Below are 23,163 nucleotides of genomic sequence, written 5' to 3' on the forward strand. Positions count from 1 at the left end.
ACAAGTGAGCTCACGTCCCCGCGTCCTCATTGCCACTCACCCAGCACACAGCCACGCAGCCAGGCTGCAGCCTGCTCTCAGGTGACCCGCGCTCAGGTAAGAGAACAGGCTATCTCCCAAGGGTTCACAGTCTCTGCAAGACCCTGATGCCTCTGCTCGTGTAGCAGTCAAACTGCCTGCTGCAGGTGTGGCACTGACTCTGGGGAATAAAGCAGCTCCTGTCCAACCAGATGCAGCAATGCTGTGGAAGTCAGCCGGGGCAAAATTTATTACAGTGTTCGAATTAGTCAAAAAAAATCCATAACTGTCCATGGCTAATTGGATTTTATTTATCAGGTGTTGGAAGGTCTATCAGTATATTGTTATCAGTTTATTTATGCCATTCTGCAGATGATTGGAATACATGAAACCTTTGAAAATCAGAAGCAAAAGATAATCCTGTGAGTAATTCTAACCTAGTCTGCAGCTCTCCCAGGAAGAAAACACTGTCATATAATGCTTGTTTCTCTCTTTTGCTTGCTTGCTCCTTATTTCTCTCTTTCCCTATCTACCAATTTGATGTCTCCAACACATTCTTCCCAGAGAACAGAGAGAGTCTTTGTTTACAGAGGTTTGTAAGAAAGAAGAAGCATTTCTTTGTTGTGCAAGGACACCGTCCATAAAGACTGGAGGCGAAGAAGCAAGAGCTACTGAAAATAGTTTTGCCCTCAGCAGTTTACATGAGGCACTAGAAGCGCTTTGAAAAAAGGAGTGTCCAACAACCTTCCCTCACATCATGCAGTTCTGTGAACTATCCCTGTATCCAGCAGAAGAGGCCCAATGCCAGACGATGTACCTTGACTGTCCTGTAACATTGATGAAGCTCCTCCCGGTAGTCTGGCATGTGGGGGCATAGCTTTAAAATAGGTAAAAGCTGAGCTGTTTACACAGGTTGAGTGTTTCTGTCTTCTATACCTGACAGTCCTCGTCAGATTTGTAGATCTCATCTTTCTTTTTTTTCCAAAGGAAATACAGTGACTTAAATGGTCGGGTAGTTTTGATCCATGAAATATCTTATGCTGCATAGTCAGCACAGTAATGTATTTTATAGCTGATAAAATGTAAGCATTTAGAGGATCAAACCACATCTCAGCCAAGTATTATCCCTCATATCCCTTATCTTGGAGCAGCCAATTGCATCTACTAATGGAGAATAATAGGAGACGTTATTACAGCAAGGAATAATAATGGCCAAAATGCTGTCCTGGAAACAACAGATATTGCAAAATTGCCAAAATGTGCTTTCCCTTTTTCAATTTCCATGCAAAGCCCTCAAACATAATCCTGGTGTGTTGTGAAAAAAACTTCAAATGATACACTCTTCATCAAACACTGTTTATGTATCTTTTAACCTAACTGTCTAAAATGTTGCTTATAAATGAAAATAATTACAGTGTTAATTGACAAAACTGTTACGCTGTCCTTAAAATGTAATTGAAAAATCTTTCTCAGATAAACCAGTGACGGTGGTAAGAAACAAATCAAAAGTATTTCTTATTTAATTGACTTCATTTAATTTTTTTTCATTATTTAAAGCCCTTCATTGTTGCAGAGATCTCTGTGATTCCATTTGCTAGCATCCTCCTCCCCTCTCATGAGCCTTATAAAGACACCGAGAAAAACACAGTGTTAGGAAGCATGAAGCAAATAGCAATAAAATATTAGAGGCAGACAAATGGCTCCACAGGTAATCTTTTTATAGTTGGCCTGTATAGACTTTGGACTGCCAATAACTTTGAAAATTCCACTATCAGTACAAAGAAAATCTTTATGACTGCATCCATACCAGGAAAATCTGACTCATAATTCAGGACAGTGCAATTTTTAACAGCACTAGCCAGAGAACCTGATTTCAGAAAATTTTCACCAACCAGTGCAATCACCGTGCAAAACTAATATGCAATTATTTTTTAGGACAGACAGATGCAGTTCTCTGCCATTTACAGCAGGAATCTTCCATTGCAATCTTAATGCAGCAATCAGGAAATATCTAAACCAAGTTTCAGCAAGGCATGTGATATTCCCCCTCATTTGCAAAATGTACTGCGGTATCTTACACCAAAATAGACAGCTGGAACCTGATATATATATATTTTTCAGCCTTATTATGATCTCACCTACAAAAGACAACTGTGGAGCCAAATATTTCCTGGATTAAGTAGCGCTTAAAATCAGGTTGCTAAATTTTGCTCCTCTGGGTATAAAACATGGTGTGTTGTCCCATTGATTTAGTTTCTTTGACCATATCAATCATTGTCAGCCATGGAAAGCATTACTCTAGAATGATGATTTTATATCAATTTTATATTTATAGTTGATATTTTATATCAATTATTTTGACTAATGATACAGATACATTTGGAGGTTTTTAGCCACTTCAAATTGATAACCAAGATTCAGCCCTGTAAAAGTAACTGTAATGGAGGGAATGCTCTGCCATCCACAAGGCATTCCCTGTACAAAGTGAATGAAATCGCAGTATTTCCTAGAATACGCTATGCAAAGGGAAAATATTTGTCATTAAGAGGGTTGACTGCAAGTAAATTTCACAGAGTGATTTTTTAGCTCTTGGACCCGAATTCCAGGAGCAGACATCCATGACAATTCACCAGGATAAAGCTCCATGGGAGTTTCTCAGCATGTGCATTTTACCAAATACAGTATTTGCTTGTCGGGTGAGAAAAGTGGCCTCAAACCACATGGGGAGTGCACTTGCTTTCTCTGATATTGATCTTCATCTTCACTGAGAGCTTGATTGCTTCTCAGCCTTCAGTGGCAGGGCCATGGCACAATCCACTCTTGTTCTTTCATCTTAGTTTGACAACTGTAATGTCAGCTCTGAAACGAACTGATTGGGAAAGGGGAGAGTAAAGGAAGTTAAAAAATGCTCTGGTGCTGTTCATCAAACAGCCTGTTCACCTATTACCCTCCTCTTCCCCCCATCAATTCATTTCAGAGTAGCAAGACTTCCTATACAAGAGGACAGATGCTTGGATTACTTTACTTAGAGATGCAGTATTTGCAAAATGGCTCTTTTGAGGCAATGAACAACACTAACCTATAAGACTTTTTCTTTCCAGAAACTCAGTTTTTCAGTGGGGAAATGCTGCTGTTTCTGGTAAGTCGTTTTCACTTTTCATAACTGTTTTACAGTATATTAGTATATTTAATGTGAACACACTTAATACCCACCTTAATCTATACAGAACACATCATGCAAACTTCAGCCAGACCCATCCCCCGTCCCAACAATGAATTTTCTTCGGCAATGGGTTATTTCATATATCCCTTCTGTGCCTACTGTGTGTTGAAAGACTGATTGTAGTGTGCTGTAACCTGGCATCCATCCAGGGAAACAATTGTTTTCTACAGGTGCAGTGTTAGTAGGAGAGTTATAAGCTAGTTTTACTGATGTTTGATTATCTGCTATGTTTGATAAATGGCTTCCAGCTGAATAATCTGAGTGGCAATATAAACAGTTTCTCTTTGTTTGATGTAATCGTTGGATCAGGAAACTGAAACTATGCTTCTACAAAATTGTGTTGCAGGAGATACAAGCTCTCTGATTTGCTTCTTGGGTCTTTGCGTAAAACAAATACTACTTAGAAATGCGTATTAAATTTTAACACTACTTCTTAAGAAGTAGGCTATGCCAGTCAGAGAGATGAGCAGTTAATTTCGGGAAAATTAAATGGTAAAAACTACAAAAAAATTGCAAAACTTCAAATTGCCTTGTGGTCAGGACTGAAGTTCTGGTGGAAAATTATGCTAAATTTTGCTCCTCTGGGTATAAAACATTTAGCAAGAAAATTCTTCATAGATGCGGTTAAAATAAAGGTACTTTTAAGTTTGAATCAAAAGAATGAATGTAAAACCTCTGTCTTCCCATTCATCTGTCTTTGCCAAACCTCCTGAATTCAAGCTGTAATTGAAAAATCTTGTTTCCCTAGTCCTTTTTTCTTTCTCTTTACTTCAAAGAACTGATCAGATTGCAGACTACACTTCCTTTCCCCTCCACCAAGTCTGATTGCTCTTCAGCTCTCTTCCAGGTCACAGTCATCTCTCAGGACCTGAACCCCCAGGCCTCCAGGAGAGATTTGTGCTTCCTGCAACACTGCCAGCATGCAGATGACTTTCATCTCCTGCCTCTCGCTTTCCACTATATTCTCTCAAGACCGACTTGACATTTCTGGCAGCTATTGAGGGATTGATTTAAACTCAGCCCTTATCTTTTCATAAGATTTACGTAAGGTCAAAATTGTAAGCCTGTGCTGCAGGCAGGCTGCAAGAATGGCTGGGAGATGGAGATCTCCATGATGCCAGCTCAGATGTAGCTGGTGCCTCCTTATTGTGTTTCAGTAGAGGTGAGCATATAGTGAATCAGCTAAAATGGCAGAGGCTCACCAGAGGCCTCACACCCCTAGCAGGCAGGCACTCCCAAATCAAACCTAGGAGCACTGCGGTTAACACAGATCCCAGTTTTCTGGACATGTCTTACTTACTGAAAGTGTCACAGATAACTCACCCTTTCATATGAAGATCACCACTATGCATTGCCATGGAACACATATAATGCCACCATTTCTGATAAACTCTGATGTTCTGGTGCAAGCTAGTGCCACAAGCTAAGCCAGGAAGAGACTGAGCCAAAACCTTCAAAGTTTTGTATTGATTGAAGTTGATCCCTGGAAATGTGCTGAATTCAAAGCATCATTTCCCTCTCTGGTAGGTTTGTTGAGGAATTCCAGTGAACACATTTACCTAATCATCTTAAACTGAAAATACAGGCTACTTAAAACCACTGGTGGAGCACGTCCGCAACCATTACACCAGCTTTTCAGGCTCCCAAATAACATTCCAAACACTGACAATCACAGCCCTTCCATTTTTCTCCAAGATGTCTCTGTGAATCCAGATAGCAGGGAGCTTTCTCCAGTATCACATAGATAAACTCAGTTTTTCTCCACAAGTATCTATCTCCTGAGTTCCCTCAACAATATAAGTGTTCCTATTTTATTCCTCTCCATCCTATCCCATATATTCACAGTCACAGACTTTGCATAACTACCACCTGAAATTTTCTGCAAATTACTTTATCTCAGTATCTACAGTTTGGCCAGTCTCATTTGTCATGATCTTGGTTTCCACTAGTTCTTCTGGCTCTTAGTTAGTTTCACCTTTCCAAATACCTCTACAGAATTACTTGACAAGGATGCTACATAATTTCATCCTGTGAATTTTACCTAGAGAGGTTTCTCCAAAGATATTTCAGTTATCTTTATCATCTTGGAGAAGAGAAGGACCTTTGCTTCACCTACCAATAGCCTCTTCTGTTTTACCCATTTACTCCCAGTATCCACTCATTTTCTGTCTCACCTCCTACACTGCTTGATGTAAGCTGAATTCCTTTAAAAATCATCAGATACAATTTACCAAAGCACTAAAATTCACACACAGTCCACAGAAAATATGGTAGCTATGAAACATGGTAGCATATCAGTGGTCAAACTGAAACTTCCCACTTCTGCAAGGAGAATATTATTTCTGGCAGATATTGCTTGTGTTGTGACAGGCCTGAATATGGTTGTGATGTCTACAAACACATACAATATTATGTCATTGCATTAATTGTGTGACCATTTGGAAGTCTTTTAATTTAGGTCTAGATTTTGGCTTGAACTTTCATTGCATATTAGACTCATTTTGGCTCCAGTAGCACGTCTGATTTATGCAAAAGTAAAGGGACATAGTTTTTAAATTATCCCAGTGATATTAAATTAGACCAGTGAGAGTTTGTGGTTGTGTTACATAAACAAGAAAGGAGAGGGAAAAGGCTGAATTTCTACTTCAGCTGTTTGCAGCTGTTTACCTGGAGAGAGTTTTCTGAAGACTGCTCACAAAACAGCAGCATAACGGTTTATGCAATGTGCCTTTGACATGAGAAAGATACAGGCATTTTTAAATGTCTGGAAAATCAGGAAGTCAAACAAAATGTGAAAATGAAAATGATAGATTCGCATTTTATCATTCGTGCCCATTTTCTGTGTCTTCTAATGGACAACATGAAGTTAGAGAACAGGCAGATTGTAGGGTCACTATTACTTCTTCAATGTACCTTGAAAACAGAAACTAATTAATGTAAAAGGAAAAAAAAAAAAAAGTCTACTACATGTCACCTAAAGAAATGCTGCTATCAGTAAATTAAAAATGTATGGCTTGAGCTGCATAGCATCTGCCTGCCTAAAGCTATGCCTGTAAATAGTGTGGAAGACCAGAGAACTGAAACAATGGATCACAGATGGGTTACGAAAATACTGATAGTATTAATTATACAATTCTAAAGAATGTGCAAGCCCTGGATACCAGAGAAGAAGTCTCTATCCTTAGAAGAAGATCTGTCCTAGATTAGACCATTTAATTTCCTATTGCTTAATAGTTATGTTGCTACTTGGTGATATCAGTTATATGTATGAGTATGAAAAATAATTATTATTCAACATTTGATCAGTGTTTATTTCAATTCTATCTCTTTATCTCTAGCAACAGGGAGTAGCAGACTGAGTAAAATGAGAATCAAACTTCAATAAAATGGAATATTTTCTGAATTTTAAATAATGTTGGTCAATTTTTACATCCATTTTTTCTGGGCCTTTCTGTTTTCTGGTTCTACTCCAAACAAAAAGGGCTGGAAATAGAGAGCACGTAGGTCAACTTGAAAGAGTTCTGACTAGCACTTAGTGTTTGGTCACTTGCCAAAAAAGAATTTTTAAACATGTCTAGACTTGCCTATATTTGCTTGTAGATAAGAAATACTTGAATAAATGACTAGTTATTTTTCTTGTATAGTTGCTTTTCTGTTTGATCATTTTAACTAACATTTTAAGCTACTTTGGGGCTTGCTTTTTAATAATATGAGTAGGATTTTTCAAATATGTTTAGTTGTCTTGAGAGGGAATGTTTGTCCTATTACTTACTCCAACTTTGGTGGTAATTCTCCTATTTACTTATGTACCATTTCCCATGATGTCATCCTGAATTATAAAAAAAAAACCACAATACATCTCTCTTAAACAGAACCCTTAGTTGTGTGGCCCAAATCCCATTTTCTCTTGTCATAAGCAACTTTTTCTTTTGCTTGTTATTCATCAGGCTATTCAAGATATTTGACTCTTTATTTGCCTGTCTGAGGAGGATCTTGGGGCAGGTTATGTCCTCTTTGAGAATATTCTGTAAGTAATGATGGACTAGGCAGGACTAACTGAGGGTGGGCAAATGAAGAGGAAGGTGTTTGATAGATCATGTGGAGAAGTTAGCAAACAGCGTGGCTCCAAGTGAGCCTTGGTTTAAGCATGTTGGCCCCATCTGTAATCACTGTTCCTTCACTCAATGGAACATTTCATACTGCAGAGAAGCAGAACCATGCTGATCAGTAGCAAATGGCTTACATGGAAATTACTGTCTACTCTGTCCCATTTCTTTTTTAACATGGCAGTAGCTTTGGAAAACCCTGTATACTGGTCTCTGGCAGGTAAATGAAGCTTAAAAAAAAAAGAAATGAGGTTGCTAACCATTCCCTCTTTCTCTTTTCTCCTCTCTTTCACCAGTCTCTTACTCATCTTTTCTAAAATAGTTGTATCCTTAGGCTGCTGGAGAGACTGAATGGTGTTAATAATAATGTAACAATAATACATATATACATATGCACATGGATCTCCAATTAAGCCATTTTATATTTAAACATAGCCAGGTGCAGTTTACTCATGCAGTGATCCCCTTTATAGGTCCCAAATGTCAATTACAGTTTGGTTAATTAAAATGTGATTAATCATAATTCTGACTGAAGAATAAAACAGTTAGCTGGGGAGATCCCGCTTGTGATATTATATGGCTCTTCCTTCTTTGCCAGGTTATGCTTTGTGTAGTGAATGGATCTGTTTTCCTAAGATTTACTTTCAATATACCAGAATACCATAGGAAACAGCACAATAGTCCATGACTTCTTTCTTATTTGCACCAATGATGCAACTGGTGATTTTCCCAGTGTTAAAGACAATCGGCAAGTTAAAACCAGTATTCAGGAAAGCTCTTATCATTTGGACTTAGCTCAGCTGATAATTTACTACATTTTCATTGGCAGATGGTTCAGCCTTCCATCGTGGATTAATTACACCCTAGAGTCAGTCTTGTACAACAGAACTACTTCTCCTCACTCAGAAAACAACTAAAGAAGGTAATAGCATAAATGAAATAAGGTGCCATTTTCAACTGCAATCAGCAGCAGAGAAATTTCAAAATTACAATCCATTCTTCACGATTTACCTTCCTAACCGATAAAATCCAAGGAAAGAGTTAAATAAAGTCTGATTTTGATTTGGGATACACCCTGGGATTTTCGTGTTTGGCAGATAACAATCTTTCTGTCAAAAGTTATTTTTTCTTTTACTGTGTTCCTGTGAATGGAAGCTGGAATGAGATGCACTGAGATCCTGAAACTCCCAAGGAGTGTTGAACAAAACTGGGAAACCATCACCCTCCCAGTATGCTTAGTTTTCATTTCCAAACATTTACCAAATTATGTACTTTTTCTTTCCTGGCACTTTATACAATTTAAATTCTACTTGAAAATGTTACTCATCTGAGCTGAAATAAAAACAGGCTATTATGTACAAAGTTGAAGTTGTCATTTGTACTGCACATTAAGGAAAATGCCAACTTTTTTACAGGTGGACACAGATCATTGCCTCACACAGGGTGACAAAGCACTCTGCAAATGGTAATGAATTTTGTCCGGGTCTTTCAATGAGACTAAGAGCAAAGTTAAGCTATGCTTAGTGCAATAAAGTGACGGTGAAGTGCTGATTCAGTCCTTACTCCTCAATGAGAGCCAGCCTTATCACTCAGTATACGAAGTGATGAAAAGGGATCTCTTGTAGTTGTAGCACTGCTTTGTTCTGTGTCAGCACTGAGTGATGAAGGACCTTGTTTCCCTGCTATATTACTTAATCTAATTGGAACTACACTCTCAGCTGCTTAATTACTTGAAAATACCTAGAACTTTGGTACCTTCATCTTCAAACGCTGAGTAGTTAATTACTAGTTATATACTCAATCTCCATTTCTTTAAAGATGCATTGCACTGCACACATACAGGGCTTAATTCCTTTCCTTATGCAACAGATTCCAAAACCAAAGGCAGAGAGCTTGAGATTTTTACACAGACCTAGAGGATGCAACTCCTAGACAGCGTACATAAACCAGCTCTGTCCTAGAATAGCCTGCACTGTGGCTACTAGCCTTGATGTACAAAACGGGACAGGTGACTCATCCACCATTTCTGTGTGAGCAAAATAGAACACATCTCCACGAAGCACTTACAGATTTTGTTGCTGAAAAAAATCTAAGGTATAAGCTTCTTTTTTTGGTTTTGGTTTGGTTTGGGTTTTTTTAACCGAATAGGCAAAATGTCTGAAAATCAGAATGTAGCAAGTTGTATGCCAGCTTTATGCCAGCTCCTGAATCTCTTAGTCAAAATAATTGCCAAATTAGTTATTCTGTGCATATCACATCTGCAGTTGGAGTAATTTTTTAGCAAGACCAGTGTGAGCATCTTTATGCACTAATCTGATTTAGGATTCGGCCTAGAGATAAGTAATTTTTAAATAGAACAGAAATTGTTATTCTTATAATCCTACTTTTTGTATAATAATATTCTTATAATGGGGCTAGAATCTCTATCATGTCATAGGGTTAAATGTGTTTTGGTCAAGGAATATGACTACAAGCAGATGCTGAGGTGATTAAATTGGCGATCTGCTTTTCTTTTGGATCAAAATTTCAGTGGTTCCTTTGCATTGATATCATTTAATCCCCTGCAGCAAGAAAAATCAATAACAACATTTAGTCTAACATCATATCATGTCAACAAGCAATGCTGAAACTCCGTACTGATTACATTTCTGCCAGTCGCATAACCTCCTACCAAAAAGAGAATTGAGACAGCATGAAAGACAGGTCAGAAAATTCACTAGACATCTCTTCTTTTTTGACGACTTTTGCCCTTATCTGTAGTGACTTCAAAAGAAAACTGCTGGAGCAAATGAGGATAAAGCTACCTGGTTGAAGGAACTACATGGTGCAAGGCTGCTCCCAGTCAGTGGCAGCAGAAAAAAAGATATTAGTCACCTGAATTCAGCTGCAAATACTGCCCTGTACAAGTGCCCTTCCACCCCACAGTCTCTTACATGAGGATCCATGGGAATGTCATGCACCAAGCAGATAGGCTTGCAAAAGCCTGACCACCCAGAAGATACGAAACCAGGAGCTGCCATAGCAAAACTTTGCAGAAAAATTTAAATTAACAGACTCTATTTCCTGAAAAAATCATTTAGAAACTTCTATTTTAAATGATTGTTTTTAATTAATCTTCAGAAATTCCTCTTTTAAATCTTCATGACAGCTTAAGTTTCGACTTGGAGGGACTGAGTAGGTGGTTATGTTTTTGGATCATGGTGGGATTTGGAAGAATGACTGGACTTAACCACTGCATGTTTGGAAATCTGATTGAAAGCATCAGCCAACACCTGGAAAGGGAAGTTCTCAAGATTCTGATTAAGACCTGCAATAAATGGAAGGAACTCCAGCAATAATGCTTAAAATTCTCATTTTTCACTGTGTCTATCAGTCTGTCTCTTATGACATTCTCCACTCAAACAGCAATGGAATGCTTCACAGCTGCCTGTGGGGCTAGGATGGAGAGTCCTTTGCATTTACATGTAGTAAACCAAGAGCAGGACATGAGCAGCTGGGCAGGAAAAGATCATTTTTTCTTTAAAAATCTGGAACTTCCATTGCAGGTTTAGAAACTGGGTGCTTTATGTCTTACAGAAGTTGCATGGGAAAATAGATTTTTCTTAAATAATACTGTGTGACAGCTGTCAATTCTTAATATCTTGAAAGGCTGTTAGGTAATTAGCAATCAGAAGTATTCCAAACAAGGCTACCAGGAGCCAATCCCAAAGAAAAATGTCTTTGCCTTTACACCAGCATTGACTGATTTGTCAGTGCAGAACACAACAACACATGTTGTTATAACTATGTGCAAATATTGGCCAGTAAGGTTTTCTGTATTTCTTTGTGAGAAGTGGAGAAAGAACAAGCCTGCGTGTGTTGTTTCTGCAGTATGAGAGACATGCTCCTCTGACATTATTGATGGATGGTGTCTCTATATATAGTTCCAAAGCAAAATTGTACTAAGGTTGTTAAAATGTTTTCCAGAATTCATTCTAGCAATGAATGATGGGGTTTCTGTCTTCTTTCTTGTCATGTGTGAAATAAGCCTCTACCTCACTGACTCTGGCTGCTCATCTGTGACCATTTCTGTTGCTTTATGTGATGGAGGCTGTAGAAGGCTGTGCTGTGGCAGCCCCTCCAAAACATAACTACAGCGTCAAGCAAAACCAGAAGATTGCCTGCTTGGATGGGGAGCTGTGGTTTTTCCAGCTCCTTTTCAAAATCAACAGACTGGGGATGCTGTCCTTATTACTATTTTTCTTACAAATTTTTGAAAAATTCAGTGAGATTTCAGTTTCATGCTAGTACTGGATGCTGCAGTAAAGAGGAAGGTTTTCATGGATGCAAGTCCTACCCTTTTCTCTCTGGTTGCAAATGCCATTCTGAAGCATGTTTTATTGCACCGAAGCAACAAACTTAGGATGCTGCCAAACTTTGCAGTCACAGGTTAAAACTCCAGCCAAAAAAAAGCAGTATCTCTTTGACTATTTCTTTCTTTCAAGCTGTTAATCACATACCATGTGTTGGTGTAATGTGTAATAAACTGCCAACACTAGTAGACAAATGTCAAAGCAGGCTGCTGACAGACGAGAGCAGTCCAGCAAGCATTATCTGCAAATAAAGCATGACTTCATTTCTTCTTTCTTAGGCAATGAAATAGTCCTCAGTGACATCTACATGCCAATTAAATTAACAGTGGGTGGCTCCTGAAATGTGTTTTTGGTCAACTGCTAAAATACAGTTTTCCTGGTTAATTGTAACACAACACCTGTGTGGCATGTGTACATTTGTATTTGTCTAGCATGTGTAAGCTTACTCGTGTAAGTATTTGCAAATCCTAGTTCAGAACTGAAACACTTCTGAGATCTGTAAACTAAATGGAATTGTAATGTTATTAGCTTGTTAGAAAGTATTTTTGCTAATGCCTTCTATGGCATGAGATCAAAAACATTATTACATGCCTGGAGAATCATACCACCAAGGTAAAGGTAATTCCTCACTCTTCTGAACTGGGTTTTTTTGTTTGTTTACAAAGGAGCTGTGTTTCATCCTCATTATTACCATGTTTTTGCAATTGCAATGCACAGCTGTGCAATCTGGTGACAAATTGGCCCAGTGTAGCCAAATACTTGCATCCCTGTTTGTAAATTGAACTAAAACATACCTCATCCAGGACAATCAGGTGCAATGAGGACCCTTAAATATTCGATTGCAGAGTAATTTATTTATACACAGAATTAGAGGTCAATGACCAAGAAGGATGGTAGTAATTAAGCATACAGGTTTGTTCATATTTGTAGGCAATGAATTTCAGCTTTATGTGTTCCATAAAACCTGTGTTTGCTGTGTCAAAGGCATGCAGATACTCAGGGGCGAGAGGACACAACAAATGTGCTAGCAGGCAGCCTGTTGCACCATGTCAAAGAAAAGGGAATAGACCCCAATTTTCTTGATAGTTCTAGTTTTAAGAGTACTTTGAAAGATATTTTCTACTAATTGTCCTGCTGGGTTACCAAGCTGAGCTCCGCAACCAGAAAAAAATGAAGAGTTATTGCTACTAATTAATGATTAAGACTAATCAGTTCATCTTTTCATCTCTGTTGTAGGCCAATTCAGAAAAATACTTTTAAAAAGTATTTCCTACTGTTAGAATAAGTAGAAAATATTTCTGCACTCTAGCATCCTATGATTTTTTTGATAGGCTGTTTATGTAACATCACTCTTTTTCAAGTCAGTTTGAAGTAAGATGAAGCATTTTCCATGTTAATTCAAAGGCTGAGCACCTTACTGAGCAGTTCCACAAAGGGACATTACATAAGAGTCCCAGAGCAGTACACAGGCTTGGACCCAGCATTCATCTAGTATTTTAGGTCATCTACCAGACAGATAATTAAAAGTAAGAGGATGGCAAGCATATATGGTATTTCCTTCTAATACTTTCTCATTTTATGACTATTTTCAGCTCAGAGAATTTCCTGAGGCCAATATGATTTCGGAATTCAACTTAGTAAAACCAAGGGGCATCTATTTCCATTTGGCATTCACATTTATTGCCTGAGAACAAGCACACTGGTTTTTTCTTTCAAAAGGAAAGCAAATGTATTTTTAGATTTAAAGAGAGAGGATGAAACAAGGTGGTAGAATATGGTTATTTGCAATCTCTCGTGTCTTGGCTACCTCTGTTCAGTCTCGTCTTTATCTCTTGTCCCCAATAAGCAAGTCACAGGCTACAAGCTTTTCTAGGATACCTCCATGCTGAAGCAACACCATCACTATAATGCTTCAGAGTGAGAAAGAAAGTCAAGCATGATGCTGAAGGATAGTAGTATTTGGTATGGCAAGCTGAAAATCAGCAAGCGTGTGTTCCACTCCTGCTCCAGCAATTTATTCATGCTGTCTTGTGACTGTGTAATTCAAAGTACAACTCCCACCACTGCCTCCTGCAGACATGATTTGTAACAAAGCAGCATCTGCTTATGTAGTTTGTGTAGGATCTGATCCACTAGGCGTGCTGAGAGTACACCTACTACATCAAGCCCCGCAGGTGAGACAGGCAAAGGAACGCCTATTTTGTGGTTCCCATTGGACATGAGTAGGAGGTAACTGTCATGCCCTGTCAAATATGTTTTGAATTATTTGTATTTTTTGTAAATATATGTAAAGCATTATTTTTAGTATTATTGCTATGTATTTGGAAGCAATATAAAAACATCACATTTCCTTTGTGTTCTCTAGCTGATCGTACATTTGATTCATTTCTCAGGGGAGATGATATCACTCTCTACATCTACCTGAAATGAGGTTGTAGCAAGGTGGGTGTCGGTCTCTTCTCTCAAGTAACAAGAGATAGGACAAGAGGAAACTGGCCTCAAGTTGTACCGGGGGAGGTTAGATTGTATATTTGCAAAAACTTCTTCAGCAAAAGGGTTGCCAAGCATTGGCACAGGCTGCCCAGGGAGGTGGTTGAATCACCATCCCTGGAGGTACTTAAAAGATCTGTAGATGTGGTGCTTAGGGAAGTGGTTTAGTGGTGGACTTGGCAGTGCTAGTTTAATGGTTGGACTTGATGACCTTTAAGGTCTTTTCCAACCTAAATGATTCTATGATTCTACTGAGATGCTGAGGCACATGGCCAAAGAAAACCACTAGTCAAACTTTCATTAACAAAAGGCTTTTGCTGGCTTTGAGACAAGATGGCACCAAAGGGAGGTTTGGAGGATGACAGTTTTGGAGCATGATGTCCAAGTCCTTCTTCAGAAGCCTATGGGTATTTTGAATCTATACCTGAAGTCTTGGTTCACTCTAGCACTACATAATCATACATATTCACTGCAGTATTACCACAGCTTCTTTACTATGCCCTTGTTCATGCAAAGGAAAAGCCAGAGGCTGAGGCTTATTAATAAATAATTCTGTTTGGGAAAGTAGCCACATGGCATAGACTTCACAGAGGGAACAATTTAATTCTGCTCTCCCTCACACCCCAGGGCAGCAGCTCCGCTTTTTCCTACAGAGTCCACAACCTGCTTGGACCACAGGCACTTAGGCCCTAGCTGGGGTAAGACAGAGACAACTCTATTCAGTACCAGTCGGTTGTTAGGATTTGTTTTCTACCAACGGAAGAGCGAAGATGCTAATGAAGTGCAAAATTATCTTTTCCTCACTGCTGCTTCCATCCTGCATCTACCAGAGTTTGATTATACTTGAGACTCCAGCATGTTTCACACACCCTTGCTGGGAAGTGTGTCAGTTCAGTCTCTGTCTCAGGAAAGGCTGCTGTGCACAGATTCAAAACCATACCACTCATGCCACTAATGCCTGACCTCTACTGCAAAATGCATAAAGGTTAGTTCTCAGCTGTCTTGCATTTTATGTGGTCATTACCTATGCTAAACAGACAAAAATACTGCACTCAGTGGGGAAAAATTAATTCAGTGTCATAAAAATTTTCACTCACCTGCAGATGTAGGTGTGATTCAGGAAGCAGTCAAAGTACTGCTTATCCTCTGAAACAGAAACATACGTAAACACAGAACAGAAATGTTTATTGTCCCAGGGCTTGCCTCTGATCAGCCCCATACAGTGCACCTGAGGGTCTCAAGAACAGTGTCTTCATCTTCATTTATGCATCCTTTACAAGGATTTTGAGGCCATGCAGTGCTCTGGAAGGTAAGACACATGTCCAGTGCATACTGGTCAGACTACCAGCATAAAAGTTCAACTTTTCTTCTTCAGTTATTGATTCAGTCTTGAAGAAGTGATAAATTTAACCATGGTTTTGTTGCTAAGCTTCCCAATGATGAGTGAATTGAAAAGTCAAGACAGCCCTTACCCACATTTTAAAAAAATGAGACAGCAAAGTCTTTTTTACCTCAAAGCTTGTATATCACTTTAAGAGGATTAGATAGTTTAAGGTCTATTTACTGATCATTTCAAGTCTGTACCAAATATGAATTTCAAATCCAATAGCAGCAGACCCTAAAATATCATGAACGGTCTAATAATAGACTCGTCTGAACTCAGTGCTTTGCAGCTGATTTATAAGAGAACATGAGAATAATAAAGAACCATTAACCAAAGTACTGACCAACCCCAGGCTCCAGTTAAAAGCTCACAGACCTGAACATCTCCCTTTTTAAATCACTGTGGCTATTCAGCCACCAGCCCTGGAAACTACCTGTTTTACTCATGACCACTGTGGTCACAGATCAAAGAACTTAGGAAGGTACAAAGGAAGTGGTGAAGGGACACTGCCCATTTCAGTGGTGATCCAGTTGTCCTCATAACATTAAGTTTTCTGTAAGAAACAGAAACCTGCTTCTCATAATTACTTGATCCTCTGTGTCACTACAATTTTTCCTATTCTTCCATAGATTTCAATGCAAAAAATTGTTCAATAATTAGTTTTCCAGACTTGCTGAAACTAGGAACATACATTGGAACTTTATACCTCAGAGGAGGTACCTACAGCTCACTGGGATTTATCTCCATCCCTATAAATGGCATTACTACAGCAAATGCTATGGCTTTAGGTTATCAACAGGTTTCCCTAACATTGCTACTAGTAGGTACAAGCAATCCAGCACGTTTTTTGCTCTTGCAAGCTATGCCCATTTAGGAGTCATGGGGCAGTGTGTATGGATGAGAATATGAAGGGGAAGTTCAGGAGACCTTTTACAGTCTTAGTGGAGTCCTAGCAGAGGTCTTTGAGTTCAAAGAGTCCAATGATGCTGGAGTGTCAGCACTGATCATCTGCCAAAGAAGTGAGGAAAACATCATGGCCTCTCCAGTGAAAGTGTGGACCTCTCTCTTCTCCCCAGAGTTTTGGGGATTGTAGTGATACATGGTCCAGGGGCTGGGGTGGTTGTATATCACCCACCCTAACACCTTTGCTTGTACTGTTGCACCAGAAACTTTCCTTAGCAGCACTATGCAACATCTGCCTTCTTTAGAAGATGGCTGGTTTTGCTCCTGTCTTTCTTTTTATTTTCTCTGTGATATTAGCTAGCCCTGCTGGTTTGTAAGCTCTGCATGTGCTGCTGTGTATTCACTTTTCCAGGTCACTTGCAAGTAAAGAAAGACGAAAATTAACTTAGCCACCTGAGAAGCTCTCCTTAACGAACTTCCACCTGATTCTTAACTCTTTCCCACCTCTCTCTAAACATTAATAAGCTAGTTCTTTATCAGGCTGAATACTGACTTGCACTTTGCAACCTTAAATGTTAGCTCTACCCGAGATGCTGTGCTGGAAAACATTGTAAAGACCAAGTACATTATGTGTGACTCTTCACCCATATCCCCTCTGATGCAATGCTCACAAAAGGCATTAATCAGGTTTGTTAACCAGGCCTGCCATTTCATAAGAGACGTCAGCAGAGCCTGCCTGAGAATGAGATCTGCAGCTAATTTAGCAGAAGGTGACCTTTCAGAGGAGGCTGGAAGTCCAGTGGAGTGTGCAAGTACGGAAATGGAGGAAAGGATCCATGCTGAAACAGTGGAAATGAGGGGACACCTGTGTGAAACCTTTCGTTGAGCTCCATTACATTGCATGTTGGAATGGAAACCCAGTCTGACATAAGATGATCATTGTACTACTCAGTAACATACCAGACAATCCAAGGATTATTGCTCTGTGTCACCTGGAAGCCATCATAGGGGTGGTCTAGTCATAAACATTGGTCATGAGGAAAATTATATTTATTTCAAGGAAGCAAGAACTACGTGCACACACAGAGAGACTGGGAGCTCCAGATCCTTTCTGTTATTCAGGCTTTTCAGTAGCGCATATTTCTCATGAATAAATTGTTCCCGACCACTGTATTGCCAGCTCTGTTGGAGGCCACCCCTCCAGTGCCAGGTCAGGCACATGTGGAGGGCCGGTGGGCATGTGTGACCATCCCTGGCCTCCACCCATGACCACCAACTGGCCTCCCACCTTCCCTGCCTAGCAGGGGCTGAGGAGGTGTTGCCACAGCAACGCCCTCCCCATGCGGTTGCTATGTCAACGCTCTCCTTGTGGCATCCACCTCTGGGAGGGAAAGGCTGGAAGGGTTGCCATGGAAACCATGCTCCCCTGAAGCACCAGTAACTTTGGTCTCTTCCCCACCTTTCTGTCCCAAAAATGTCCTGCCATGAAGCTGAGCTACCCCCTGGACATGTCCTGCTCGGTCCCACCCCATCCCCACAGCCGTGCCAGCCCCAGCTGCACACGGCGGCTCCCACGGGGCTCACAGCAGCTTCTCCAGCCATGCAGGGCCGATCTGATGGGAGACCTTTTACTGTCACAGTGCTGGAGCAGCTCACATCTGAGGACAGAGACAGCCATCAGGACAATGCAAGGAGCTTAGCTTGTCTTCTCAAGGGACAGTGGAAATGGGAAGGCATTGGTTGTGCTGGTGATGGAAGTGCTTGGTGGATGTGGGAAGGTGCAGCAGGGGATGCAAGTCTAGTTGGCAGTAGCTATACATTCTCAGGCCAGGCCTGTATCACATAACAACAACAAAAACTACGAAAACCACCTTTTCATCTAGAAATATTTCCTCTGTTACATCTCTTTTGAAATTCCCCAGAACTCCAGAAGGTGTGATTTTTTTTTCAGATGAGTCTTTTGTGGGAGAGGACTTTCTGAACCAAATCTGTAGAAAGGCTGTAGTTAGAAAATGTGGAAAAAATACTCAAAAAGGTATTTGAACAGAAAACATCAGAAGTCTTGGCTGCATGACTTAATACAGCCCAGTTAACGAACCCCTGCTTATCCCTAGAATATCCAAGCAAATACATTTGTTTTAAAGGATCTCTCCTCTACGGCAGGGAGCAGCTGGGGATTTGGGGTAATAACATAGTAAAGGAATTTGCAGATATAGTCTGAAGTATCAGAATGCTGACGCTGCAGAAAATCTCAAAAAAAACCCTAGTTTCAGGGTCACAGGACAATCACATGTACTCAGTATTTGGCTTGTTGCATACACATTTTAGTCAATAAGTGATACATTAAATACTACATAAGAAGTCTTTGCATTCAAGAATTCATCAATGCACAGGATTTAGGACTGTCAAGAGTTCATGTGCATACTCTGAGATTACAAATACCTGCTTTGACACTGAATCTGAGAAATGTATAACAAGGTCATCCACTGATGAATTATCCAAGGGGCAGAGATGGGCTCTTCTCAGGGATAAGGAGCTTCATACACATCTTAACTTGTTATACATCTGCTGTTGCTTATCTACAAAGAAGTGAAACATGTAACTGCGGATAACCTCAGATAATCAAGGGGGAAACTTAGAAAAATGCCCAGATCAAGAGATATTGAGTTATCACAGAATCACAGAATGGTCAGGGTTGGAAGGCACCTCTGGAAATCATCTAGTCCAAACCCCTGCTAAAGCAGGTTCTCCTAGAGCAGGTTGCACAGAATCACGTCCAGGTGGGTTTTGAATATCTTCAGGGAAGCAGACTCCACACACTCCCTGGGCAGCTTGTCCCAGTGCTCTGCCACCCGCAAAGTAAAGAAGTTCCTCATATTCAGATGAAACTACCTGGACTGCAGTTTGCACCCACTGCCCCTTGTCCTGTCTCTTATTATATCTTCTAATAAAGACACACTTCTACCTTATCATACCTTTGAATGAAGAACTCTTGTTGTTCTCTAAGTGGTATTACCGTGCAATTAATTGTCTGGAGCGGATTTACAGAAAACTAGAAATCATCCTTTAATCTCATCCTAAAGGTCACTACTTCATTTGTAATTGGAAGAATTTTAATCATATTTCACATTAGGATCAAGCAGTTCCGAATCAGTCTCAAAGTCAACTTTGTACTTTGCTGTCTTCTGTGTTCACCATGTGGCATAGAAAACTGGCTTACAGTATGACATGAAAGATATGCAAACGATCATTCCTCTTCACTAGACGTCAAACCTTATCTCTGGGGAAACAAGAACTTGTTTGTGTAGAAACCTCAAATCATGATGTTCTGTATATTATTGAATATATGTCTTTGATCCACTAGATTCTTAAGCTAAGAATATACAGTTATTTCTGGTTATCAGTCATCTAGACCTGCCTAAGCAGAAGCTGCTTAGTTCCCCATCTGTTTTCCTCATCTGCTTTCAAAACCTGCCTATACTTTTGGTCTTTACAATGCCGGTAGCTGAGAGTTCTTAAATTTAATTACGTGCTGTACAAAAACCTGTTTGTTTTCACCTGGTAATTTAATTTTTCCACTTTCTTCAGCTGTAAAATATTGACAGTACAAAATCCTTACCACCTTTTAAACCATTCATTATTTTATAGGCTTTAACTATAGACCTCTGGTGATAAACTTGGCTACGTATCATTTTTCAAAGTTATCAGATGGATACATCTCCTCTCAAGTATTACTTTCTTCCAGCAAAACACCTGATGGAAGTAGTGCTGGTCCTAGCTGTAACTCTACTAAAAGAAACTTCGTTGCAAAGAACATTGATTTCAGTCCATGAACCTTTCCCAAAGAACTTCCAAACTAAAACTGGATATAGAAACAGGAAGACAGGGAGGCTAATTAAGGTATATACGTCTTCAAATGGGTCTATTTATCTAGCTTATTCACATTTCTTAGCTTGATGTTAATGATGAAGTGGAAAAAAGCCTTTAGGAGGGAATGAGGTTAGCGAGGTGAAATGGTGTACTGCATGTAGCAAAACAACATGGAACAGTATTGAGAATCCAAGTCGGAGAAGAACCCAGACATGAACCAGTTAATACTTCCTAATTCATATCTACTTAGAAAATATGACTTTCTTACAAATTTTATCAGACTAGGGAACTCAAGGACAAACTCATCAGTGAGTGGCTTGAAAGAAAGCAAGCTACTTGAGTGTTATGTGATGTCAAAACAAAAAAGGAACAGCTAATTCATCTTTGAAACATCCAACTTCCACAGGAACATCAGTATTGACAAAAAGACTGTTGTAATTTAGGTACAACATAGAGGATAAATTAATATTCAGAAGCAAGAGAATGTTAATCCATAGCCATTTCTAAGCATATTATGAAATGACTTAGTTTCAAAGTAAGAAAGAACTTCAGAAGATTTCACTTCCATACACAGCAGTTGTTACTGATATCAAATTCCCAATGCTTTAAAATTGCATAAACACTTTTGAAATGATACCCTGAAGCCAATTGTAGATGAATTTAAGTGACCATCATAATATAACAACCTTTAGAAAGAGTTTGGTTCCATACTTGTTGCTCTTTTTTTCAATAGTAATGATTTAAAGGCTTGAATAGCCTATATAGATAAAACATATACATGAGCTAATTGTTTTAGAACTCTTATCTCGATTTTTCTGAGGCCTGTGTTTCTCTGCCTAAGGCATCAGTGTGGCATATACTGTTTCAAATACAGATATTCTGCTCCTTCTACAAAATAAATGGAAAACACATGTTAATAAAAGAGACGTCCGACTAAGATTTCATTCCTCTGAAATTTTAATGTGGGAAAACCGTCAATGCTGCCATCCTGCACCAAATTTGATCTACTTTGCACATTAAACACAATGGGATTTGCAAGTATACTTATTTACATGTAGGGGACAGTGGATAACATCATAAACTCATTAGAACTAATATAATAGGAGTAGAAACATGACACATCCCTGTACGGTGGGTCTGTACAAACCTCCAATAAAGTGCCAGCTAATTCCTCTGTTAACGTTTCTTTCCTGGTCCATACGTGGGAAGCACAACATACACATCTCTACTCAGCAAACTTCAGGCCAATTTTGGAAGAAAAAGTTCACAGTCAATTTGGAGTGTGGAAATGGGGAGGTGTTATACAGCAGAAAGAACAATGAGCCCCTCCTGGGCAACAACAGCAAGTGGATGGCAATGGAAATGAGGCAGAACATTGAGAAATCATAAATGAGAGAGGTTTGGACAAAGGGAAGAATAACATGAGGAGTTAAAAGGAACAGACACAGGGCTTACAGCCAGCAGAACCACATCACCTACCTGAAATACTTTTGCCAAATTGTCGAAGAGGGCTTGACCAGCGCTCACTTTATGCTTGACTCCCCTGACTGTGCCATTTTTGCTGAGGATGTTGACTCGCTTTGTACCAAACCTCCTCTCTTTAGTGGCTCTGACTAAAATGAGCAAGTCATCCTGCTCGTTCTCATTTTCGTCGCACTCGGACCCTACGTGTCCATTCTGCTGCCCATCCACTTCGCTCAGCCGGCTGGTTTGGTCAGTCTCTGAGCTACTGGCATACTCGGAGTCCAGAGAGTCGGCAGCCTCCCCGTCAGCGTACACCTCCTTCAGCACCCTCCCGCTGTGCGAGGACGCAACGCGGAATCGAACCTTCCTTGACAGCCTCTCGCTGTCCGCCTTTATCTCACTTTTAAACATCGCCTCTTCCATTGATATAAGCAGTTTGCATTGTTCCAGCGTGGTGCCCATTGCATTTGCCAGTTTGTCACACTTAACAACAATATCAGCGCTGTTTTCTGTTGACAGGGGTTCTCATATTAAACTAAAGAGGGTTCCCAAGAAGCTACACTGCCGTTCTGCAGTTAATAATGGATGCATTTGTGCTATGGTTACCTTTAAACTAAAACCTGTAAAATGATCTAATCAATTAAATATTAAAAAGCCATTGTGTATTTTTTAGCACTAAGGAAGAAGCAAGAAAGGGAGAAATTATATTCATTGAATAAAATAAAAATTCAAATCCACAGACGATAAACCCAGAACAGAAATTACATGAGTTTATATGAATGCAGTTTTTGTTTGCCAGGAACGAAAAAGAGGAAGACCTTTTCACAAGGTCTGCAGAGTCAAAACTGTTGATGTACATTACATCTAAGGGGAAAATCACAAACTTCAGCACTGAAGAGGAGTCAATGATGGGCACGTTTCTTTCATCAAAACAATTCCCCTACCAGTCAGACCTCATTCACCAAAGTTTGCTTTTTATATAAACTTCCAGACATTCAGCAAGGAGCTCTGACTTGGTGTTTTGTGATGCTGGCCTTTTCACAGACTGGCAGGGCAATGGGGAAGTGATTAGTCACAATGTGCTGCACAGAGTTATGCAGTGTTATTAAATAAAACTGAGCCACAGGTAGTACCACACAGCCTCTGTTCTGCTTTGCCAATTATTCAAGGGACTGGGCCAAGGGAATCTGAACAGGGAATAGGAGGAAGCTAATTAACTGGAGAAACAAGGATCAACCAAAAGTAGGTGGATTCAACCACAGTGGAAGCCAATTCCCCTATCCCAGCAAATCACAAGTAGAGGTTAGCTCAGCATGAGGTACCTGGCTCTAGATGTAAAAATAACAAACCCAA

General features: G+C 39.7%; 1 protein-coding gene across 1 annotated transcript in view; it reads right to left on the reverse strand.

Annotated features, from left to right (window-relative positions):
* The window catches only part of GRXCR1 (glutaredoxin and cysteine rich domain containing 1), a 41,247-nt gene extending 18,887 nt beyond the window's left edge, over positions 1–22,360 (reverse strand). Inside the window, exon 1 of the mRNA XM_056361251.1 lies at positions 21,826–22,360. Coding sequence (XP_056217226.1) covers positions 21,826–22,272 — 447 coding nt within the window. The 5' untranslated portion in view covers positions 22,273–22,360. The remainder of the gene's footprint in view (positions 1–21,825) is intronic.
* Between the last annotated feature and the right edge of the window lie 803 nt (positions 22,361–23,163).

The sequence above is a fragment of the Falco biarmicus genome, chromosome 1, assembly GCF_023638135.1.
Source record: "Falco biarmicus isolate bFalBia1 chromosome 1, bFalBia1.pri, whole genome shotgun sequence".
Classification (NCBI taxonomy): Eukaryota; Metazoa; Chordata; class Aves; order Falconiformes; family Falconidae; genus Falco; species Falco biarmicus.